The sequence below is a fragment of the Macrosteles quadrilineatus genome, unplaced genomic scaffold, assembly GCF_028750875.1.
Source record: "Macrosteles quadrilineatus isolate MER2022 unplaced genomic scaffold, UCM_ALF_1.0 Scaffold_2__2_contigs__length_208266976, whole genome shotgun sequence".
Taxonomy (NCBI): domain Eukaryota; kingdom Metazoa; phylum Arthropoda; class Insecta; order Hemiptera; family Cicadellidae; genus Macrosteles; species Macrosteles quadrilineatus.
In genome coordinates, this window is record NW_026542595.1 from 205,036,731 (window position 1) to 205,061,937 (window position 25,207).

A 25,207-nucleotide genomic window follows, 5' to 3' on the forward strand; every position below is an offset into this window, starting at 1 on the left:
CAATATTACAGTTAAGCAGACTTTTGTTATGGCTTGTAATTCGGCTAAAAGTATTGTAGTTCATAATTTGAACAGAGTTTAGACAAACGCATTGCATAATTTGAGGTTTGAAAATTTAACAATTGTACAAAATGCATAGGTTTGGGCAGACATCGTATTATTTTTTATAGTTTGGACAGACAACTATTCTAAAGTTTGTAGTTCGTGTTAACCTATTACCAATATTATAGTTTGTAGTTTGGGGGAACATCATATCACAGACTAGGGAAATATTATGTTTATCATGAGCCTTTGCTATTGTGCGTAGTTAGAACCGTTATGAATCGTATGATGAGTGATCTATTGTGAAGATTCTAACGTAATAAATGCACATTTCAATTACATAAATTCATAAGATATTTAATTCGAGATCACTGGACGGTTAAAATAAAAAATACCCGACTTGCTACCATCATATAATTGATACGGGTTGGCTTACAGATTTAAGTGGCACATAAAGATAAAGCAATTGGACGAGTAATTGGAAAAAGTACAGTAATGTTTAAAGTTCAATAAACAAGTTTTAAAGATTTCTTAATCAAAAGTAAGTTATTCTCATCTCAATTAAAACAAAAAAGTGTCCAGGGTTTTACCAGTTCAACAAACATCTCGGTAGATTCTGGTGTATTAATTAAAGCTAGCATGATAAAAGCTCTTGGAATTGATAAAATGGCAAATTATACATTGTCGACATTTTGACTAAGTCTATCTATACTAACATAAAACTGTCGGGAAGTTTAATGAATAGTTATAAAATTACTAATTACATCGTGTATTATGTGTCCTCTAGATTTGATTCGTAAAAAAAATTGCAGATAAATTAGTTTTCAAGTCGACAAAGTTTAAAAAGCGAATATTATAAAAATACCTATATGGATATTAGCTGACATCATGTAATATAATCATGTTACGGTACTAACAAATCCTCAAAATTAGTATCAGGAACGAATACAAATAAAATTTAATTTGTAAACTCACGAAGATTAATTACTATATTACATTATAAATGCTTTCTTTTCGACAATACCATTGACTATACTATTTATACTAATGTACTATAATACTAAAATTGTATAGTCAATGCTATACTATAACAGAGTTAGTCTATGTATGTGGTTGCGATATCTGTTGGCGAACACTAGAAACTTTACGCCGATCTCGGTTACTGCTGCACTCGTACAGATTAACTTCGAACTATAATAAAAAATAGTTTTCTGTTTTCTAAGTAAGGAACGTTGCCTTTGCCTAGCCTATGTATATAATTTGTTGTGAGTAATTTATTTTATGGTATGAGAATTTTATATTATGCGCATGGCGATCTTGATAGTGTATAATTTTGTGTTTTGTGGGTTTACTCGCTTACTCGAGTTTAGAGATAATAATTCAAAGTTCAACGTAAATTATAAAGTTTTACGTAAAATTATAATTAATTAATTAAAGGCAATTTAGACAAAAAATTACAGAAATTAAAGAAATAAGACTAAAATGACTTTTAATTCCGTTAAGCGTAGCTGTGCCATAAATAAAGTACAGTAGATTGATTCATTCAAGTGCTATGACAACTTTCAACACTGTTAAATTTACCGGTTATTATCATTGATGAATAACCAATTCCAATTCAAAAGAGCGATATAGCCTGATGAAAAAAGCTACAGTTCAAGAAAATGAGGTGTTCGAAAATAAATACGGTAATGAGAATTATTACTGGTAACATTATGCCAAAACTCGACAATTTCAACAAACAGTGTTGGCCAACCTGAGTCACAGACTGTTTTCTAGCTTTTGTGCCATCAGCTGGTTGGTTGCTGGAAAAGACGATCTTCACTCCCCGGTCTCTTGAAGTGTCTGCATCTGTCATTCTTTCTTTCCCACTACCGCTTGAAATTCCATTGGTTGAGGTTATAGTCGTGTAGACCGAAAGACACAAAATGGTGAGTAACTTAGTTAACTATATCTCTAAATATCACAAAACACGCAACACAACTCACTGCTTCAGTTCAAAGACTCCGTGTCAATCAATTCGGTCCAGATTATTGATATTGCTAAGAAGGAAGTGAGTAGTTACCATTATGAAAATGACCTTCAGTGTCATGTCTCATGTCATGATGATCATTGTTTTACTTCAGTAATCTTAATTTTTTTAGGCTCAACCAATAAGAGTGGTCGTAACTGGAGCAGCAGGGCAAATTGCTTACTCCCTAATTTACCAACTAGCCAAAGGAGATGTCTTTGGACCCAACCAACCTGTCATTCTACACCTGCTGGATATTCCCCCCATGATGGGTGTGCTTGAAGGAGTTGTTATGGAAATAGCAGACTGTGCTTTGCCATTAGTCAGAGGTACGTGTAAAATCTTGTCTCAATACCTTGAGTTAGAGATCAAAATTTAGTGTGCAAATATATAGACTAGCTTAAGAGCCTAAAGCCGCGTTTACACGAGGCCAGTTGGCGGGCAAGTTACTTGCCTTTGGTAACTTGAAATACATTAGACACAAGCAACCTGCATGCTCTACTGGCCTTGTGTAAACGCGGCTTTAGCCTAAGTTAGCTTTTGTTACTTACCTAGGTTGAAAAAATGTAGGCCTAGTTTTGTTTATAATAATCCTAATAAGTTACAAGCTAAGAAGGCCTACACTCTCACCGATTAATGAATATGCCTAAAACTGGCAAAGTTGTTCCTATTCTTAACTTAGTGGTTGTGTGTAGGCCTACTGAACTGAACTGAAACACCAAACAGGATTATTTTTACCTCTCGCCTAAAGAAAGTACGAAACCTCACAATGGGTTATAAAAAGAGTTCTACAGTAGGCTATGTAGTCCTACAACATTGGTGGGGCACACGGGAGGGATGATGGCTAACATAGTGTCAGCGTTCGCCGCTAGAACCGCTAAGTTGAAAAATTTAAGTTAACTTTTTAATTATAAAATTAAACTGTCATAACCTACCTAACCAACCAAACTTGCTGATAATATATTTAAGATATAAGATAAAGATCAAATAAAGCAAAATCTTTGACAAAAAGTTAGTGTCCATGACGAGTTTCGAACCCGAGACCTACTGAACACTAGTCCGATGCGCTATCAACTAAGCCACGAACGCCGCTGGAATCACATCGTCCCGTTACGTTAATCGTGTTGCCTCAAGAGAAGACATAAGCCACTAGATATGACGTCACCACACCTTTAGCCATCGTCCCTCCCGTATGCCCATTCCCTACAACATAGGCTATATTTGTATTCAAACAGAAGTCAGCTGCTTGTTTTGTAAATTTAATAAAACAATCGCAAATCTTAAAAAAAAATGTAAAAAATATTCATAGGCCTAAATTAGGCCCTATCCTATTTTTTAATAACGTTTGTGGTTATTCATGATATATTATATCTATCTATATCTATTAAAGAGGAACTATGTATGTATGTACCCTATGGGCTCAGAAACCGCTCGACAGATTTTAATGAAACTTTCAGACATTATTAAGCATTATTCAAGGATGGTTTGTGTGAAGTTTGGTGCAGATCTGTCCAAAGGGCTCCACCCCAAAGGGTTTTAAGGGGTCCAATCTCAGACTTTTGGAACTAAAATGTTTGCAAATAAATTATAATGTAAAAGCAGATGTTTACTTTCACCAACTGTTTTGTAGGTTTAGTAATAAAAGGAAGCCTCGCCGACAAACGAGGTTACTTAGGCCTAACAAAGTTGCATTGTTGATGTCAAGGAACAGTTTAAAGCATTTTTTAAACAATTTAGATCCATAAGATACTTTGAAGCTTATAGAAAAATTTTGCACAGCTGACGTTTTTACCTTTTAGCTTTTAGGCCTACAATAATAGTGACAATCAATTTACTTTCACTTCAAAGTGGCCTTTAAAATATTTAATCATTAGTCAAGTAAGTAGAGTAGTCCTATGAAGTTTGCATTAGAGAATCATGAGCTATTTTGCAAAATACAGTGGTGTAACAGATCGTCTAGTTATATAGGCTAAGTACCTGGGCTTATTATGTTAAGGCAATGTTCAATCCTTTTCATACAAAATTCTAGTGCAACCAATCCCAACATTTTTATACAAAAACTCACCAAATGACATACAACTTATGGTTTCAGAGGTTATCCCCACTGCTGATGTTGCTGTTGCGTTCAAGGACGTGGAAGCAGCTTTTCTTGTTGGAGCCATGCCTCGTAGGGAAGGAATGGAAAGGAAGGACTTGCTTTCTGCTAATGTGAAAATCTTCAAGGTTCAGGTATGTGGTTTTATATGAATGGATGAAAAATATTACAAGAGTTAAAAAAATAAGGTAGCCTACCAAGCAAGCTCCAGACAAGGTCGAGTGATATGCCGTAGCTCAAATCTAAGACTGTACTTTTAGTTTCCCCTACTATTCTATCTGGCTCCCACTGGTGGCGATAAGTTTAATTGCAGTAGCCTTTACTGATATGAGGGAACCCCCCCCCCCCCCCCCCCTAGGGTCATCCTAGTTACGCCTATGGTTGTGCTTGTATTTTGAGGTCATACATTGATTGTGGTGTACTGTAAAACTGGCTTCTTTAGTGTCTTCCGCATTAGCAAAATTGTTAGCATAGTCCGAGACTTTTGTGGCGAAAGTGTGAACTTTTAATCGTAAAATTTTTGTAGACGTGGTCTGCTGTCGCAGTAGATAAAAGCTCCGTTTCAGCTCAATTTTTCTTTACTTGATGTTCGATCACTTGAGCTCTTAGACCAGACTTGGCTCGGCTCGCTAATTGAGCCGCTTTCACACCTCTACCAACAACTTAAATAGATCACTTAACTTATAGTAGGTACCTTTGTGCAATATATACTCTACAAAAGTAATCTCTTTTTGTTCACTAGGTTATTCATTTAATAAAAAATGCATACATCACTGAAAATGAAGTATAGGCTAGCCTGTATTCTATCTATAAATTACTTTGAATTCCTGTGAAAATCAACCTGAGTTTTTGACTATTCTAGATTATCCTAATGTGGTATGGTTCCAATATACCTATTTGGATTATTGGAGTTATATTTTCAAATTACAAATACATTACCTAACCACCGTACCTTAAATAATGCAAAATTTTTTTCAATTTTTAACAGTAATTTTATTAGGAGATCTAGGAAAAATGTTATCTATTTGTGAACAGTCTTATTTAAACATTGTATAGACCATAGTCATTATTATACACCAGTTACCCACAGCAGAAATTTCTATATATTTAATTTTACTCAAAATTCTAGTTTTTGCACACCAACTCAAAACTTTTACACGATGCTTACATTCCAAAGCTTCTGAAAATTCAATTCAAAATTGAATTCATCCAATTTCATAAAAAAAACAAAACGAAGTAGACACCATATTTATTTTAAATTTACATAATTCAGGTACAGGTACTAAAATATCAAGGAATCATCCAATCAAAAGTATTATACCGTACTTCATTTTATCCCATCAAGCCACGAATCTATCCAAAGGCGGATCCAGGAATTTTTTAAGGGGGGGGGGCGCACTTATATATTTACTTTTTTGCCATCAAAAAAATTGTAGTGCATTTGGTAACAGGGTTTAAATTAACACTATTTTTAAGGTTGGATGTCGTTTTCTGGTCTTTTGAAAAACCCCCAAAATTGAGGATTGGTAAAAAATGTCGGTTTCATTTTATTGGTTGTCATGCAATCATTTCGCCGCAGTCACGGATGACGACAACAAGTTTTGGTGCTCGCGACGATGTTCAAGATTTTGCTGCAATCGGAGGAGGTGATGATTTAATATCTTGGCGCTCACGGTGATGTTGAGGATTTTGTTGCAATCGCGAGATAGAAGTAGGACCAGGGCTAGACCATTGATTATACATTGCAGAGATGTATAATACTCAATGGCCAGACTTACCACCAGGCCGCAGCCTAGGACTACAAGCAAAAAGGGGCCGCTGCATTGTAATAACAACAAGTTGTTTTCTAAAATTAATCAGGGTTGTTCGGTCAAGGAAAACGTGGAAAAGTCAGGGAATTTTGTTGGTCGGGAAAAGTCAGGGAATTATGAAAAAAATCTGGAATTTCTCCTGAAAGAATACCTTTTTACAGATATGCTACATTTTGCTCTACATGTTTTTGTCAGGGTGATGACTAATGTAACGGCAAAAAGAACAACATAAGCACTGATGCACATTTTTATATAGATAGTTATCGTTACGGAAGAGGAATCGATATGTATATAGTTTGAAATAAGTTTTGTATTGGAGTGATTAAATATAAGTTATATATTTACATTTGTTCTAATGTTTATTGATTTTGATTAGTTGATATTGACTTACGGTATACCTGGAAAAAGTATAATATCAGTCTGGAAAACTAAAAAAGTCAGGGAATTTTATTTTCCAAATTTAGTACCAACCCTGTTAATGATTCGCCACGCTAGGGAGTAATGATAACGATGTTTCCGAGATAGTGGGAGATGTTCACCATTTTGCCACGATCAAAGGCAATTCTTTAACCAAGGGGGGGGGGGTACTGGCTAGATCTGCCACTATTAACGCATATCTGTCATTATTAACTGAAGGTTAAGGGAAACATTAAAACAGCTATCATTTCTTTTGTTAGTGTACTTGAATAATAATGGTAAAGTTTGAATTTAAAGCTTCAAATCCACACATGAAAAAAAAAGATCTTAATGGTTGTTTAAAAAAACTTAACTAGTTCAAGAAACAGGAAAGCATAGTTTATCTTATTTTGTATTCTCGTTCAGTTTTCTTTTAAGATGTGAAATCAGATAAATAAAATGGTTTGAGAAATATAACAAGAACCCAGGAAATGTATGTACACTCTTTTATTGTTTTGTTTGATAAAAAAAACCTGAAAGCAAATAGATTTAACATCATGTAATAGACTAGACTTGAATCTCATGGAATAAAATATAATATTTAGCTTTATCTTCTATCAATTGTCTTTCAATTTCTCAAACGGTTTGATGTTTAAAGAAAGTTACATGTTGCACTCCTACTTCAAACAGACATTTCTGAAAGATCTCTTATTTTTCAATGGTGAACAGCTAGATCAACATTTCTTGCAATGAATGAATTCATTGTGAGAGCGGAAGTCTTATAATTGGTGTGTTTGTTTGTGTGAGTGACTGGCGTTTTGATTGGCGTAGAAGCCATTTTATGCTTTTAATAAACGTGATGGTGATTTCGCCTTGACACGAATCAAAATAACAAAAAGTAAAACTTCAGCTTCATTATTTACTTCAAGGTCATTACAGTTAAGTATGGAATATTTTCTTGAACATCTTTAAAAGTTCCAACAATTCCCATTCTGATTAGATAGTTTAGTCTTGTTTAACTGTGCGCTGTGACGTTTTTCAACATTATTGTCAGTTGTTTTCCTTCTTTATTTGTTAACAATCACTCATTATCGTTAATTCAACATGTTAGTCCAGAGGTCTGCATAAATATTGTACCAGACTGATTTTATAAGGGACACTACTCAATGGAAGCTTTCAGGGTCAAGATTTAACTGTTTGAATACTTTATATTCTACGCAGTTAGAGATTTTTGTTATAACTTTAATAATCCCGTCATTCTGATAGCTTTTACAATACGGTACATAAACAATTTTTTTCTCCAATAAAGTATATTAATGTTGTTTTAGTTTAAAGGCATGCATATTCAACTCATATTAACCATCATAAATAATGCCAACATTTTCTGTAATTATTAAGTTTAGAGAAAATGTTTCCATTATAACTGGGTATTGTTAGAGCTTGATGATTATAAAATCATAAATAACATAGCATAAATCATAATAATGTGTTAACTCTGTAATCAGTTCTGTCTATGATTTTGAATCAAACTTATTTATACCAGTTACCAGTATCAACTACTGACTGCTTATCTTATTCAAGTCCAAAATAACAACCTCTACAGTTCAATGATAAAAGGTCGCATTGATAACGGATGCAGAAATCTTCCTGAAGTATTCCACTCGTGAGATTTTTTTTCAAGTATTGAAGGAGTGTTTTTTTTTTGCTTAAAATGAATTCAGTTTATGGATTTTATGTACATCAAACTTATATCCAATTAGAAATTTCAGAAAATTAGTTTAACGCTATTAGAATATTTTAATATTTAAGTTTTTATTTTGTAATGGACCGGTCCAAGTTCTAGTCTTGTTACTATCCAATGACCTTTATTGTTTGTTGATAGCTTAATGATAAATGGAATCTGCAACAAGACATAGTTGAACTTTATAGCCATTTGTAATTACTTATGGGTATAGTTCTAGAAATTGCAGCACCAATTCTTTTTATAACTCATTATGTTTAGTGCTATTTCAAAAGGGTAAAATTCCCCTACTAGGGTACAACATGTTTTCCCAAAATAGTAACCATAAAACAGAAGCCAAAACTAATACTAGAATCAACTATACAACTAAAGATTTTTAACTCTAAAAAAATTTGTATTTAGAATAAAAACTAAAACCATCTATGTTTGGTATTTCAAGGGCTTTTGGCTGTGTTTAATTATTACATGCCACTGTCATTCCTTTAGTTTCCACTTTTATTATATTAAAGAAGTAAAAATGTGTCTTTGTTTTACTGTAAAAATAAAAAAAAATAGTATTAAAATTGTAAAATCCATTATCTTCAATGTCGTTCAATGAACCACATCTGTAAAAATCCTACTTAATTGGAAAATATTGTTGGAAATTGAAATATTAATTTACTTATTAAAAAAATATCGCTACCAACCACAGAGAAGTAAAGTATAGAAGAAACACTCAATTGTACACTAAAGTGATGTCTTACACACCCCTCGTCCTCATGTACGACAATGCTCATAGTGGAGGTGGACCATCTGCCTGTTCGATAAGGATTTCTGCAGAGTGCTTGCCGTTAGGGCTCTTCCTTGCTCGTCACAAGTATATTTCCGGCACAAAATAGAAGAGCTGAAAGCGCTCATCCCATAAGCGAGTTTCCTCTGTACCTTACTTCTCCTTGTACTAGCCTATTGTTTCTGGCTGGACACATTTCAGATTGATATAGAAATAGGTTTAATACTTTTCTTTGAAATGGCGACCATACAAAGGTAGGTATTTTAAGCAAAGTATGAATGGAGATGAGTGTGGGATGAGTGGCGCGATCTTGTAGTCTTGTTAGTGACTAAGGCCGACATATTAAGACCGACTAAGACCTTTGAAAGTCATACTGAGCAAGGAATCTGATGTGCTAGGTTTCCTATCTAACTTCTCCTCTGAATCTGCTGCCGAGTTGGATAACAGTCTCTCTGATGTCAAAGCATCCCGTGATCGTACACCTCAGGAAATGGCCTTCTTCAAATCTTTAAAATCTGAACTTGAGGAAAGGATCTCCAAAGGTGAAAAAGATCTGACAATAAAGTACAAAAATAATATCCCCGCCATCGTTAAGAATAAAAAAAACTAGTAAGCTTCAACGGTACACCAAAAAAATTAAACTGTCTCTTTCAAAATGTTAATGGACTAAAAAGTAAACTTAGTGAGTTAATGCATGCTTTAGCAACCACCTCATATGATATTATTGCTCTAGTTGAGACAAATCTTACGCATGATATACTAGATTCTGAACTGGGCTTTAAAAACTTTTCTGTGTTTAGGTGCGATCGGTCAACCATGACTAGTGATAAGTCTAGCGGGGGCGGATCTCTCATTGCGGTGCGTGATTCGATTCCTTGCAATAGAATTTCTCCTTGCAATCTCAATACTGAAAGTGTTTTTGTTAAAACGAACTTTGCCCAATCAAGCACAATAATAGGTTGTGTGTATATCCCCCCGAATCTTCATAGTTCAGTTTATAGTGATTTCTGTCAATCTGCTGAAGAAGTTATTGGCTGTAGTAATGACAACATTCTACTGGTTGGGGACTTCAACTTGCCCAATACGGACTGGACTGGATCCTCTCAATCTACTGATGAATCCTCACGCTGCATCTTTGAGTTGGCCAACTTCTATGAACTTAAACAGCTCAACAATGTCCACAACTATCGAGGTGTCACACTTGACCTCGTTCTCTCGTCAATGCCTGACACTGTAGTTGCTCCGGCCCTTGACTCTTTTCTTCCGGAAGATAGACATCATCCTGCTTTAGAAATTACTGCAGCCATCCCTGTTCCGGTGAGTCAAAATTGCGTAAAGCTTGTTCATGACTTTAGAAGATGTAACAACGAATCAATATTTAACCAAGTGCAAGCTCTTACATTGCCCGTATTAGATGACTTGCATGACTGCGAACAGTCATTCAGCCTTTTTTGCAGTCAGCTGTCTCACATCATAACGCTGAATACACCCATGAAGAGAGTTCAAACATCTAGTTTCCCTAAATGGTTTTCCAAGGACCTGAGAAATCTGGTCATCATGAAGAAGATTGCCCATAGGAATTTCAAGACTTCTGGAAACCCTATTGATCTAGAACGGTTTCGATGTTTGCGGAGGCAATGCAAACTCCTGGCTGGAAATTGCTATGCATGTTAGGGTTGAGGACAGCATTCCTCATAACATCAAATCCTTTTGGTCGCATGTCTCCAGCCTGAAAGGCGCATCCAGTCTCCCACCGAAGATGGCCCTAAATGATAGAGTGGCTGAAGACCCAAGTGAAAAATGCAACCTTTTTGCTGGTCACTTTTCTTCAGTGTTTGGTGTCAGTGATGTTCCAATTCCTGTCTTCAATTTCGCTACTAGTGACTCCCTTTCTTTGATCAAAATATCAGCCACTGAGGTTCAATCGAGGCTTGACAAACTCGACCCATCCAAAGGCCCTGGTCCAGATGGCATACCCCCAGCTGTTCTGAAACTCTGCTCTCCTGTTCTTGCCGCTCATTTGGCCGTCCTATTCAATGCCCTACTTTTCTCTGGTATCTTTCCATCAGCCTTAAAACAAGGCTTTGTCGTACCGATCTACAAGTCTGGTGACCGAAGTAGTATTTCAAATTATAGACCAATTGTGATCCAATCGGCTTTGGCCAAGGTTTATGAGTCTTTGGTCTTGGACCATCTCTATGCTTATTTGAAAAAATATATTACTCGTAATCAGCATGGTTTTCTAAGAGGCCGCTCCACCATTACTAACCTACTATCATTTCAAGAATATGTTTCATCAGGATTCACTAGTTCAAGGCAGGTTGACTGCATATACTTGGATTTTTCCAAGGCTTTTGATAAGGTTCATCATGGTTTGTTGATCGCCAAACTTGCTGGTTATGGCATTAGTGGTCCATTGATCAAATGGTTGGAAAGCTACCTAAAAGATCGTCACTTGATTGTCAAGTGTAGTGGCACCTTCTCTTCGCCCTTCAATGTTCTCTCCGGTGTTCCTCAGGGCTCTCACCTCGGTCCACTACTTTTTAATACATTCATAAATGACATAATTGGTGTACTGACGTCGGACTGCTTGATGTTTGCTGATGACCTCAAGATATTTTCCCAGATCTCCTCATCCTTAGACCATGAACATCTCCAACGATCTCTCACCAACGTTGAGACGTGGTGCAATGAAAATGCAATGGAACTCAATGTTTCTAAGTGTCATGTTGTCTCATTCACAAGACTTGTAACATGTAGCACCTTCGACTACAAAATTGGTGGTGATATTCTGAGACGTGAGGATCGTGTGAGGGATCTTGGTGTCATACTTACTTCTACCTTGAGTCCTGCTGAGCACATCATTCATATTATCGCAAGAGCTAATTCCATCTTAGGATTCATCCTTAGATCATCAAGAGACTTCAAGTCCCCACAGTCACTTCTAGTGTTATATAAGACCCTAGTGCGACCAGTTTTGGAGTATGGCTCTATTATCTGGTCACCATATCAGCTTGGCCATATTGAAATGATAAATAAAGTACAGTTACGCTTCCTCCGAGTCCTAGGTGTCCGACTGGGCTATGAGTATCGTGCCCCACCAATCTTGGAGCTTCAGGAGCGCTTCAACGTCCAACCTCTCCATCTCAGAAGAAAGCTGCACGACATCCTTTTTTTGTTTAAACTGGTCCGTAGTGAGATCGATTCTACCGATCTACTGGAGGGAATTAATTTCCTTATACCGAGAGGAACACGATCTTCGGATACATTTGCTCACCTGTACTTACCAACTAACTACTCTCTCAATTGTGGATTGGCCAGATTGCAGCGTCTTGGAAACGAAGTCGGGTCACAAGTTGACTTCTTCAATGAACAGTTGTCTTCCTTCAGAAGAAAATGCTCCAACATTATCTTTGTTATGCCTGTTTTGTAGCTGATGTTTGTTTGTTTTTCCTAAATCTCTTTCATTCTTGTTATTCATTCATAGATTTATTGTTGCTTGTTGTTATTTTTTCACGTTGAACTTAATGTCATCATAGTTTATATTTTGTTAAATCTTGAGGAGATATTTGTTGTTGTTGCTTTCAAAATCATATGCTTTTTCTGAAGTCCAAATTAATATTAAATTTTTTTTTTTTATTATCTGTACAATACTTTGTTAATGTTATTATCTGTAATTTTTGCCACGCTGTTGTTTTCTTGTTATAATTTTGTTGCAAAGCTGCTTTGTTTCATGGTCATTATGTTACTTATCTTGTATTTTTTTGTTGTTATCTTTTCATTCTGCTCATGTGCTTAAAACACATATTTTGTAAATGGTGTATCCGTTGATATGAATAAATAAATAAATAAATAAATAAATATTCCTTAGACCCCCATATTCCTTAATTAATAGCCCATACTACAGCTAATGGCAATTAAGGGACCTACAATTTATAGTGGAATCCTAACCTCGCCTTTTTGTATTAACGAATTGGTCTAATTATCAGGATAGCACTGTGCATAGTCATAGTACTCACTAGTGCGGACGTTAATCCACACCAGGGAGTATCACATTCACAATGCATGCCTATAAATATCCACAATTCGTGACCTCCTAGTAGCTGGATTACAGGACGACGCCACCGTCTCAGTAAATCCAAAGCAGCATCACCATACACATGAATACACATGAACCTGACCAGGATAAATCTCATCAATTACCAAGTTCCATTTCAGTTGTTACTCAGTTTTGGGGCTATAAAATGTATTCCAAAAATCGACCAATGTTAAAATTAAATTTGGTCGGAAGTTCCACAATTAATTGTGTTTCTGTACTCAAATGAGGGAAAACTGGAATGTTAAAAATTATGTATTTTCCTGCCGATTTGCCCTTCTTAAAAAACTTGTGAGCAGCCAGTATTGAGTTTTTCATAACAATAAGACGGTACAGTTCTCAAGGACTACAGTTTCAAGGTGATAATGTGATAATAAATGATAGACAATTTTGTTCAAACCGGAGTCTTGTGCTTAAGTGGTAACGCAGCAAGCAGCAAGCACACGAGCTCCAGCACGGCCAATGCCGCGAGCTCCGCTAGACAATGGAATTGAGCTCTAAATCATCTGTGAGCCGGCCAAACCGATGGCCCATAATTAAAGGGTTCGCACTGGTTCACAGAAAAATAAATAGCAATAACAAGCAGTGAAGACCCGCGGCAGGTTGTGCAAATACTCAACACTGGTTTTTGTGGTGTTTGGTAAAGGGGTGGGGGGGGGGGGGGGGTAACTACCCCTGTGTGTAGTTTAATTTTCTAGTTTTGTTTTTTTAATAAATGATGCAATATGACTAAAAATATAGTTCAACACACTGGCAAAAAGTGACTTTTTAACCCTCGCTCATATTCCGACCTCGGCTTTGCCTCGATCATAAAACTTGACCTCGGGTAAAAAGTTAGCCACTTTAGGCCCTAGTGATGAAATATACTATAAAAAAAAATTAACATGGGCTCACGGGTCGCAATGCTGGTCCATAAGTGGCATTGTTTATCATTTTAGACCTTGGGAAATCTTTTCAAGGTCACTTTTAGCTCATCTCTGTCTTAGTGGCTGTATTTTAATCCTAAAATGTTGAAATAAACTATTTTTGCACAGTTAATTAAGTATTTTCTTTATAATTTTGCAATGCAATTTTAAATGTAGTAGCATACAATTTTTGTTTGAAACTGACCTATCATCAAACAATAATGTCTTCTCATTACATAGCTGTATGGGTTTTACAATGGAAATACAAATTTGTAGGCTGTACTGAATCTGGTTTAAAAATAGTATAAAGATGGTTTAAATAGTGTTCAATCTTTACTTTGGTCAAGAAAATTATTTTAATGTGTTCTTATGCTCAAGTTGGATGGATGTGATTCATTGCCTTTAGTTTGGAAGTTGGCTGGTCTAGTGGTACATAGCGGGACTTCGGTCCCTGAGGTCCCGGGTTCAAATCCTGCCAATCACCAATATACTTTATCTAGCGATAATGCCGCAACCTCTAGGCCTAGCATGAAGTAATGTGATAAACAATCTCAGTCTATGCCTAGTTAAAATGTATATATAGTTTGTACCAGCTGTGTTCAGTTTCAATGCTTGTTACACAACTCGTATTGGCAGCAAATATATAAATAGTAGTCACAATCAACTGGTGTCTGCCATATCTAATCTTAATGACTTGAGCAAGTAGTCACTTGTAAAACTAATGTTTAAATTTGCCAACTCAATCTTCCTAAAATAAAATATAATCACGTTTAGATTTGTGAGCCTATAACTACAAATGTTTTATTTTTAACTGACTACATTTTTGTGAGTTATTTGCTAATTAAATGAACATACCCATAAAGTACAACTCAATACTGACAATATGAATTCTCATGAAGTTGATTTATGATTCTCTTAGTATAGAAATACTGTAGATACAAATCATAATTATCAATTATGTGAGCAAACTACTTTATCTATAAGTATAGAATTAGACGGTTTTTGTTCTTAGAATGATTTGATACTTCTTAAATTGAATGAAAATAAACCACAATAATTTACCATTCAATGTCATACGTTCATTCAATATTAATTAATTGTGAAATAACTGTATAGAAATCATCTAGCCAAACAAAAAAAAACTTTGTTTTCCTAAAAAATATCTGTTAGGTAGAAGTCCCCAAAAAAGAGATTATTTATTAAATTCAAAATTCCTACTTGAATTTTAATGACTATACTAGTGTCCCTGTTGCTCGAATTCGAGCAATTTCTAAGTATTAGAGTCGTTATTTTAAATGGAATAACGTTCATAATTTCTGATCACTTTAAAAGATTCGACCCAAAGATTATGGAAATATTTAAGATGTACATAACAGAAAATATCAATTTATCCAGGCTCTCTCGCTTTTCCATTGTAATATTTACAACCCGAATTCAAATAGTAAATATTTCATTTCAACCATGTCAGTAAATGTTTGTAGCAAAGTGTAAAATTAGCAAACTTATTGACTGTTTAAAATTAACATATGTTCTTCTTCTCACTTTTAATTTCTGACAACAGCTGGAGTTACATAACAATTTTTGTTTCCCATGTTAATCTTATGGAGAAATGCGAAACTTTAAAGGGCCCCAGGTCCTCACTCTCTGATTATTTCCCTAAAAAGAAAGTTTCCTGCACAACTTCAAGTTACGCTCTTTCCAATGACACTAAAAACATGTCAATCGGTTATTCAGTAGTTTCGGAGGAGTAATTGTCACAAAAAACATGCTTGCGTATTAAATAAGTACGAGAGGTCGTCCAGTGGTCGAAACTCGACCAAAGTAATGTAATGTACTCACTTCTCTATTTTCACCCCACACTGTAAATAAAACATGTGATTGGAGTTTCTTCCATTTGTTTTGATTTCCTGTTTATATTTCGTTGTTATTTCGTCACCAGCATGGCAACGCATAAGATCCATGTTAATTCTTTCAAATCTTTAAACTCATTTTTTGTGCTTATCTTTGAGCCTATTTAAATTTCTAAAGGGATTCTGCACACCTACAGGAAAATAGCTTTCTAACGGTATGCGTAGATTTTCCCTACGATGCACACGAGCTGAGAAAAAAGGTTTTAAAGAAACATGCTTGCCTATTAATATATAGATAGATAGATAAATAATCTATCATAAGGTTTAAGATTAAATAAACCTACCACATAGTTGTGTCAAATATTTTATTTAATATTTTTGGATCAGCTGTGTGAATTTTTGAAATATTTATTTTCAGTTCTGGTTGTTTACATTTAAATGCTAAAGCAAAGGTAAACATTGTGTTTCCATGGAGACCAATTAGGCTATTAATATTTTATTTCTGACAACAGCTGGAGTTTCATAACAATGTTTGTTTTCCATGTTAATCTTATGGAGAAATACGAAACTTTAAAGGGCCCCAGCGCCTCACTCTCTGATTATTTCTAAAAACAAAAGGTTTCCTGCACAACTTCACGTTACGCTCTTTCCAATGACACCAAGAACATGTAAATCGGTTCAGTAGTTTCGGAGGAGTAATTGTCACAAAAATCTTGCTTGCGTATTAAATAAGTATAGATTACAGTATTTAAAAATTCATTTAAATCTGCAAAACATTGGTTATTCAATTTGTCCACCACTACATGGGACCCAGACCCCCCCCCCCCCCCCCCCGCCCAGACCCAACATGTATAACAAACTTACATTTCATTAAAAAGTAGAGTAGGTTGATACAAAATTCAAAAAATTGAAATGGAGATTTATGTTACTTGCAGAGAAAAAGAATTGTATTGGTCAAATATTATTTGTTCTAATTTTTTTACCACTACTGATTTTATTATTATTTTTTTTTTTTAATAACTTTAATTCAAAGACATCAAGGTTTAAGAAATTGTGACTATTCATATGTCAATTTTGTTTTGTACTTTAATAGAATATTTTATTGTCTTTCAAATCCATTAACAGTCGGTAGCTCAGTAGCTAAGCCATGTTTACTGTTATTTTGAGATTGTGCAGCCGGCTACCTGTGCCAAGAAAGTGGTAGTTTGATGACCTTGGACTTGAAAGGTTTACATTTCTCCTCGGTTTTTTCCACTGTGCAGACTTCATCAGACAAATATGTGTTGCAAATAACAGACATAATCTATCAAATATATTTAGCAAAAAAGAAAAAAACAATGGTTTTTGAATGAGAGTTTACCCCTTATTCACTATGTTGGTTAATATTTTAAGTAATTTTAATCTTTATTTAATTTTACTCTTCATGCATGGGTCCCATTAAAACGTGTGGACGAAAACTTACTAAGCTATTTTGAATGTTAAGACATGACAGTTCTAAAGTTAATCATTTTAACCTTGAACTCACTTTGCTTCAGGATATCATAACAGTTTTGAGCCTGGAAACTATCCAGACACATGTTTACCTGATATCTGACCACGATAACAATTCAGTTAAACCTTAATTGTTAATTCCATGTACTGTATAACCTCTTCGGCAATAATCCAACCTTCCTTGTCTTGCCTTCAGCCTTACCGAGTAGTCAACAGGTTAGGTTAAGACATTAAGGCTCCCGTTATAAAATGATTATACCCATTATAAAATGATCATAAAACTGAAGAGAGTTCGTAACATCCAATGAATGTCTTCGTCACTACTCACTATACACACACCAACACATAACAGTTTTAAAATAAAAACTCTATAGGCATGCTACACTTAAAATCAAATCAAACTTTATTCCAGGACACCAATGTACAAAAATCATACTTCTGTATAGGCTTTGTCAACATAGTTCAATTAGAAGGACCAATCCATGTGTTATGGCTAGCCTGACGCAACTATGACACAGTAACACTCATATGGAACGATATACACATGACGTTTATATTGAACTAGTATAATATTGACTCTGACTGTGTTTTGTATTCTGTTCATGTACACGATGCATTATATTTATAACTATATATAATACCAAGACAAAAATGTGGTTCAGATTCCACTATAAACTGTAGGTCCCTTAGTTGCCATTAGCTGTGTGGGCTATTAATTAACAGCTGTGTCTAAGGAATATGTCGGCCTTAGTCACTAACAAGACTACAAGATCGTGCCACTCATCCTACACCCATCTCCAGTCATACTTGGCTTAAAATACCTAGTTTGTATGGTCGCCATTTCATTAAAAATATTAAAAAGTATAGGTTATTTTATAGGTCTCAAAATAATTTTAAAAAAGTAATAAGTTTTTGGGGCATACATTCAAACATTGCCTTTTTAGTCACACCTTTGATGTAACCTGAGAAAAATACAACTCTGCTGTAAGCTTACCGAACAGCTAACATTGTTGTGATATCTCAAAGTATTCTCCTGTCGTAGGGCGAGGCTCTAGACAAATACGCCAAGAAGAGTGTGTTGGTGCTGGTGGTTGGTAACCCTGCCAACACTAACGCTCTGATCTGCTCCAAGTACGCTCCATCCATACCTAGGGAGAACTTCTCCGCCATGACACGTCTGGACCAGAACAGAGCCCAGGCACAGCTGGCTGCCAGGCTCAAAGTGCCCGTGGACAAGGTAGGCCATCAACTTACAAGATGTTTTAACCCTCTGAAATCCAGTGAGTTAATTATGCCTGCGATTAAACACTTTGCTAATTTTATGAAGAATAAACAAAGCCAATTTTACGTATTTTAAAAACACATTGAGTAGGCACAGAGTAAAGACAATTCTCAAAATACTTGATTCGATGAACTACTCATTGAAATTCACCTAGTCCTGTCAACTTCCACTCAAACTGTCCACCGTTTGTTTTAGGCCTCCCACATCAAGATCTCACACATAATGGTGTACCTTTGATTATTAATTGAACCACACATTCCATGTTAAAATGGCCACTAGTTTTAAAATGTGTGTGAACACTGATCAACGGAAAATCCAAGCTTAGTAGTTACATAATTGACTCCCAGGTTGCAGCACTTGTATAGAGGTATAGCTTTCAGCCGTTATTGTTGAGTGATACTAGATGCATAGATAGAATTGTAAATGAAAGTTTGGTTATGCTGGTCTTGTATCAACGGTGTCCGATGCATCAAACGTTAAAACTCAAAGACTTTTTGGAAAAATAATGTTTTCCACTTTGTATACTTAACCCTCTTTCTCCCTCCTTTTCTTAGTCCTTATGAACTAAATAACTGTCGCCTGATTTTACAATCTCGTTAACAGGTAAAGAACGCCATCATCTGGGGTAACCACTCCAACACTCAGTTCCCGGACGCTTCTCACGCTGTTGTGGACGTTAATGGCAAGGACGTGCCCGTACCTCAAGCTCTCAACAACGACCCCTGGCTGACCAATGACTTTGTCAAGGTGAGTACGAGTAATTGGTATCCTCTTCCGTTCCGGTTATTCTCAGGTTTGGTCATAATTCATAAATAGACCTCTCCATGTTATATTCCTCCAAAGTTCTTCCTATACTACACCATATTTCTTTTTTTTGTTACTTCAGCTCCTTTATCCACCTCCTAAATCCCCCTCTCTCTATCACTGTCAAGTCCTTTTCCCAGGAATTCTCTATTTATACATGTCCAAACCATAGTCTTGCTTTTCCTACTTTTTCTCTCCTCTTAAGCTGTCTTCAACTGTCCCTCTTCTGATTGCTTTATTCCTACTAAGTGTAATAATGTGTGTGTGTCGCATTATTTTTATGCCTGAAAAATGTCTTCAAACAAAAAAACTCTAATGTAAACATACTTATAGTTGGCATACAGTGGGCAGTGAGAACAGTTAATTGATTATATGTACATAACTCACATAATCTGTTAAATTCCACAAACATTGGCTTATGTTTTCTTTGGTCATAATTTCCTATTGATTACAAGAAAAACATGTACCGTTATAATAATTGTATGAAACTAAAAATTAAGAGAGGACTTTAAACATCAACTTTATCTTTTTTAATCTAGAAAAAAACATGACCCTATTTCACCTAAACTAACCTAAAGCCTACTGTAACGGAATTTCATAAAAATGGTGCCAATGGGGTCCTAGCTCTTAGTCAACACAGACAAACATGGTTTGGAAGAATAATTTTGTTTGTTCATTGAGTGAAAAAACATCTTTAAAATATTTACCTAAACAAAACTCTTTATAAAGTACATGGATATGGAGATGAGTGTTTAGATGAAGTTTGCAACTTATGTAACTAAGACCATTGTAATGTTTACAGACTGTCCAAACCAGAGGAGCCGCAGTGATCTCTGCTCGTAAGATGTCGTCTGCACTGTCAGCTGCTAAGGCTGCTGGTGACCACATGAAGACTTTGTGGCAGGTAAATAAACCCCTCAATGTCATATGGATGACTGTTGTTTCAATCACCTAGTTGTAATTACTAGGTGGCGTTCGCAGAGGCATCCACAAAATTGAGCGGAGTCATCAAGGGTTCATATTATACTGTTTTTGTCATACTGCAGTAAAAGCAGTCGTTTTAATGCATGCGTTGCAGGTCTAAAGTAGCATTTTTACTCTTTAGGGTGTAAAAATCGTTTTTAGCCTCTATGGAGTAAACATCAGCTGTTGTCAACTCAGTTGGAAATTTCGATTGTAAACGATTGAATGTATCGAAAATATGTATCGATTCGTGCTATTTTAACCTACAGTCCACAGTCTCTTCCCATAGCATTTTATCATTGCAGATACATTAATCCATTCCCACACTCAACACTGCTCACCTTTACTACTTCCTTCACCACCCCCTACATCGTGGACCTGTTTCCCTTTCTTCCCATAGTTTTTTAGGATTGAAGATACGTTAATGTATTTGCTGAAGACAGTTCCCACACTCTGCACTGCTAGCCTTACTACTTCCTTCACCATTTCCTACGTCATAGACCTGTTTCCTTCCCTTCTCATAGCATTTTAGGATTGAAGATACATTAATCTAACTGCCACAGACGGTTCTCACACTGTGCTCATACTTTACTACTTCCTAAGCCACTTCCTACGTCATGGACCTGTTTTCATCACTTTCAATAGCATTTTAGTATTTTAGATACGTTAATCTAATTGCCACAAACATTCCCCACACTCCGCACTGCTAGCCTACTACTTCTTTTACCATTTCCTATGTCGTGGGCATGCTTCCATTCCTTCTCATAGCATTTCAGCATTGCAGATACATTAATCTAACTGCTACAAACGGTTTCCAGATCCCACACTCCACACTGCTCACCTTACTACTTCCTTCACCACTTCCTACGTCACGGCCCTATTTCCCTCCCTTTCCATAGCATTTTATAATTGCATATACCTTAATCTAATCGTCGTGAACAATTTCCACACTCCAGACAGCTCGCCTTGACTACTTCCTTCACCACTTCCTACGTTGCGGGACTGTTTTCCTCCCTTCCCATAGAATTTTAGGAATGCAGATAACTTAATCTAATCGTCATAAACAATTTCCATACTCCGGACTGCTCGCCTTTACTACTTCCTTCACCACTTTCTACGGTGTCGCGGACCTGTTTTCCTCCCTTCCCATAGCATCATAGATTGCACATACTTTAATCTAATTGTCACAAACAGTTCCCACAGTCCGGACTGCTTACCTTTACTACTTCCTTCACCACTTTCTACGTCACGGACCTGTTTCCCTCCCTTCCCATAGCATCATAGGATTGCAAATACCTTAATATAATGGTCATAAACATATCCCACACCCCGAACAGCTCGCCTTTACAACTTATTTCACCACTTCGGCACTTCCTACGTCACGGACCTGTTTCCTTCCCTTCCAATAGCATTTTAGGATTGCAGATACCTTAATATAATCGTCATAAACAGTTTCCACACTCCAGACTGCTCACCTTTACTACTTCCTTCACCACTTCCTACGTCATGGACCTCAAGCTAGTGTCGTCATTTGATTATATTTATGATCCATACGGTTTCTGTTCTAATATCTGTGGAATAATGCTATCAGCTATTTCTTTATCTACTGCATTCAAAAGTCAACAGCTGATATCATATGTCTTTGTTTATGTGTCAAATACTGCTTCCATAAGGATTACATTGAAATTTGAGACCCAGTGGGGCGGATTCCTGAGAGACTTTTTTAACGCCATATAGATGTTGCTCACCGGTATGGTCTGTATCACCATGCAAAATTTGAAAACGATTGATTCAGCCGTCTAGGAGGAGTTTGCGTATTACGAAATGCATAAGAGTCGACGTATAAGAGCTTCGCTCGCTCCGCTCAATGAGTAGTTTTTTTTTTCTCTGAAAATGTATCAATTGGCCATTACCATCCTCAGGGTTAAAAAATACAATTTTTATCCCGCACGCGGGTCAAATGCTTAAACACTGCCGGATCAGCTGAGCTAGGAGGTGGACGGGCGGGGGCGGGGATAGGTGCATTGTCCATTGTTGATAAGGTTCTCTCTTTATTTTTGAAATCTCAGGACTTCTTGTTAGGAAAATGTCTAATTCAAAATTGGGCTACAACTATGGAATTTATAAAGGTAGTAAATTTAAAAAATATTACTTTTGTAACATGCAATATTACAATAGCAAGGAAATAGCTGTTGTATTCCACTCAATAACAGACTAAGTCACAATTCACACAAAAGTGTATAAGCACCTTTTCAAAGACAAGTACATTACAAAAGCCCACCGTACACACAATAGGGTTCAAATTTTGACCTTGATGACTACATTCAACGCGGTTTAGCTCAACGATCGTAGAGCGCTCATTTACTTTTTTTTTAATCTTAGTAGTTGAATCAGAGGGTTTCATTGCCCAACACATGTGTTAAACTATCCAAAGATTTCTAATTTTGGTAGCAGTTTGTCAAGAATTTTTAGTAGGCCTAGGCCTATAAAATGTTCAACACCTCAGCAGGCCTATCTCAGTATGTAGTAGACTGTTGTTGCTAACCAAGTGTGTGTGTGTGTAGGGCACCACCCCAGGCCAGTACGCCAGCATGGCCATTATCAGTGACGGCAGTTACGGAGTCCCAGCCGACATCATGTACAGCTTTCCAGTTACTGTCAAGGACAAGAAGTGGACCATTGTTCAGGTATGAGGTATTGTGAATGCTCCATTTTAAAATTGCTCACCAGAAATCAACACAATGAACGTCCACTGGGAATAGTTCGAGGGAATATTAAAGTCTATGAGTTGAATAAGTTCATCATCTGTCTTTGCATAAAATAGCCCAGTTGATTCAGTAGTTTTTCCATTTACAGGGAAAAACAACTTCCCAGACAAAATCCATCTCTACTTAATAACAATAATAGTTGATAGCCTATTTATTTATAAAAAAAAAGAGATAGGTGGCATCTTTAACCTTGTCCACATAGGCCTCTGGTCTGTGTGTAAAACACATTAAGCAAAGCAAGGGGCTAGTCGGTACTGTATAAAAATTAATTACACTGATAAATATTAGTTGCAACACTAAGAAACGAAGCAAAAATGCTGCCTTGGATTTGTAGACTTGTCTCGCTAACAACTAAGCCAGAAACTAATATTATACATTTTTGACTCTTTCTTTCCTAAAACTTTAAATGTATTTTCACTGTTTAGGGCCTGCCAATCAATGAGTTTGCCCGTAGCAAGATGGACCTGACTGCGAAGGAGCTGCTGGAAGAGAGAGAGGAAGCTTTGGCGGTCTGCTCCCACTGACGGGGCCCCCCTCCCTCCAACACCCCCTCCCCAACTCCCACCACCGCCTGCAAACTGTAGACCACACATTGTACCTAGCGACAATAAACTGCAGTTCGTCACATCTGGTGTCATTTGTACATTTTCTACATCCGGGATGTGTAAAATGTAAGTGGAAAGTAGATTCGATGTGGTAGAAAATCAATTCAAATCAGTTATAATTTTAATTATAAACGCTTAAATATATGTGGTATTGAAGTTCAGTTTTGTGTTATGCTTGTCTATCCGAATCAGGTCTAAGTGTATCAAACCACCATAGTTGAGGGGATTACAAAATAATGTTGAGAGGGAGGTTCGACAATTTTGTAAAATAGTATTCCTATTTTGAAATGTAAATATATTTGACTGTATTTTTGAATTTTAGTTTCTTACAAATATTCAGTTTGTTTTTTTAAAATGTGTGAAGTGACGGATGTACTACGACCAAAAATAAGTGTTGAAATACTTTTAATCAATGCTACAAAACACTAAAATATCCTTTCAGTGCCTTACCAGTCTTTGACTGTTTTACTAACCATCCTGATTGTAATATTTCAAATTTCTGTTCAATTATCTTCAATAGAAATACTTTTCATTACTAATTGTTATTTATGTAAATTGAGTGTGGTGGTGGTGGTTCGAGTGCATGCTATGGTGGAGGTGTTTTTTTATTTGAAGACTAACACCATTTTATACTTATCGGTGTGACTTACAAAACAGATTTTCGTTTATTAGAACAAATAAGTTATAATTATGTTCAATTATGTGTTGTTAAATTTAAGATGAAATATATGTGGTCCTCAGAATGTAATACTGTATGCAAATATATGGTTACTGTTTTCAAAAATGTCTTCTTTTACTGTCTACAAATGTATTTCTCATCCTCGGAGAATTCGGACAGCTGGATCTCCCCTTGGTCAGGCGACTGTCCCCCTTCCCTCACCTCCCCTGAAGGTATCTCCTCTTCCCCACTATCTAGACGTGACATCTCCCCGGCGTTATATAATTCAATATCTGAACCGCTTAAACTCCTAGTATTGTATGCAGTGACTTTGTTGATAACTATTTTACCATACTTTCCCACTGGTTGAAAATACAAAATCTTAATAATTTTTAACAAGTTTTTTCGTGGATAAGTAAAAGCAAAATGCCTGATTTGATGTGAAAATCATAAAGTATCCACCTATTCTGTCTACTTAAACTTGTCCCCATTTATTCAGGTGGGCACTCTACCACAGGTAGTTAACTTCTCATGAGTTGGAGCTGTACACCATACTTGACTGGTATGTGAGTCAAACTCCTAAATACTCAGAGTTGTCTCCTTGCTGGCAACTCTTTAATTGAATCGGCGATTATTCCTAATGGTCCACTGTTTTAACAACACTTGTCAACCAAAAGCCCGGATAGTAGAAACTAGACTCCCAAATATAGCTTTCAGAATTTTTTGGCAAAATTATATATAGTGGAAGTTTGACATGTTAGTCTTGGATCAGATATTGACAAAAAATCAAAATTTGTAAATTGTGTTTTTGGAGGAATACGTTAAAGAAGGAAAGAATATTTATTCCTAATCCAGATATAGAACTGGGTCTTGTAACTGTTCTTTAAAGTCTTTATGAAGAAACCCAGGAAAATTATGTGTTG

At 36.1% G+C, this 25,207-nt stretch overlaps 2 protein-coding genes across 2 annotated transcripts in view; one reads left to right on the top strand and one right to left on the bottom strand.

Annotated features, from left to right (window-relative positions):
• Positions 1-2,036, bottom strand: part of LOC128987698 (uncharacterized) — a 40,045-nt gene extending 38,009 nt beyond the window's left edge. Inside the window, exon 1 of the mRNA XM_054408688.1 lies at positions 1,796-2,036. The gene's annotated coding sequence lies outside the window, so the exon portion shown is untranslated. The remainder of the gene's footprint in view (positions 1-1,795) is intronic.
• On the top strand, positions 1,828-24,410 carry LOC128987700 (malate dehydrogenase, cytoplasmic-like). Its single transcript, XM_054408691.1, has 8 exons — positions 1,828-1,970; positions 2,184-2,379; positions 4,143-4,279; positions 18,247-18,441; positions 19,090-19,233; positions 20,093-20,194; positions 22,818-22,940; positions 23,447-24,410. The coding sequence occupies exons 1-8, from the start codon at positions 1,968-1,970 to the stop codon at positions 23,543-23,545; spliced, it is 999 nt and encodes a 332-aa protein (XP_054264666.1). The 5' UTR covers positions 1,828-1,967; the 3' UTR covers positions 23,546-24,410.
• Positions 24,411-25,207: the final 797 nt, after the last annotated feature.

What these genes read in the sequence shown, in the direction of transcription:
- LOC128987700 (XM_054408691.1), top strand. An exon ending in TCAAAGTGCCCGTGGACAAG is followed by an intron (nt 18,442 to 19,089) that starts GTAGGCCATCAA and finishes TCTCGTTAACAG; the next exon opens with GTAAAGAACGCCATCATCTG. An exon ending in TGACCAATGACTTTGTCAAG is followed by an intron (nt 19,234 to 20,092) that starts GTGAGTACGAGT and finishes TAATGTTTACAG; the next exon opens with ACTGTCCAAACCAGAGGAGC.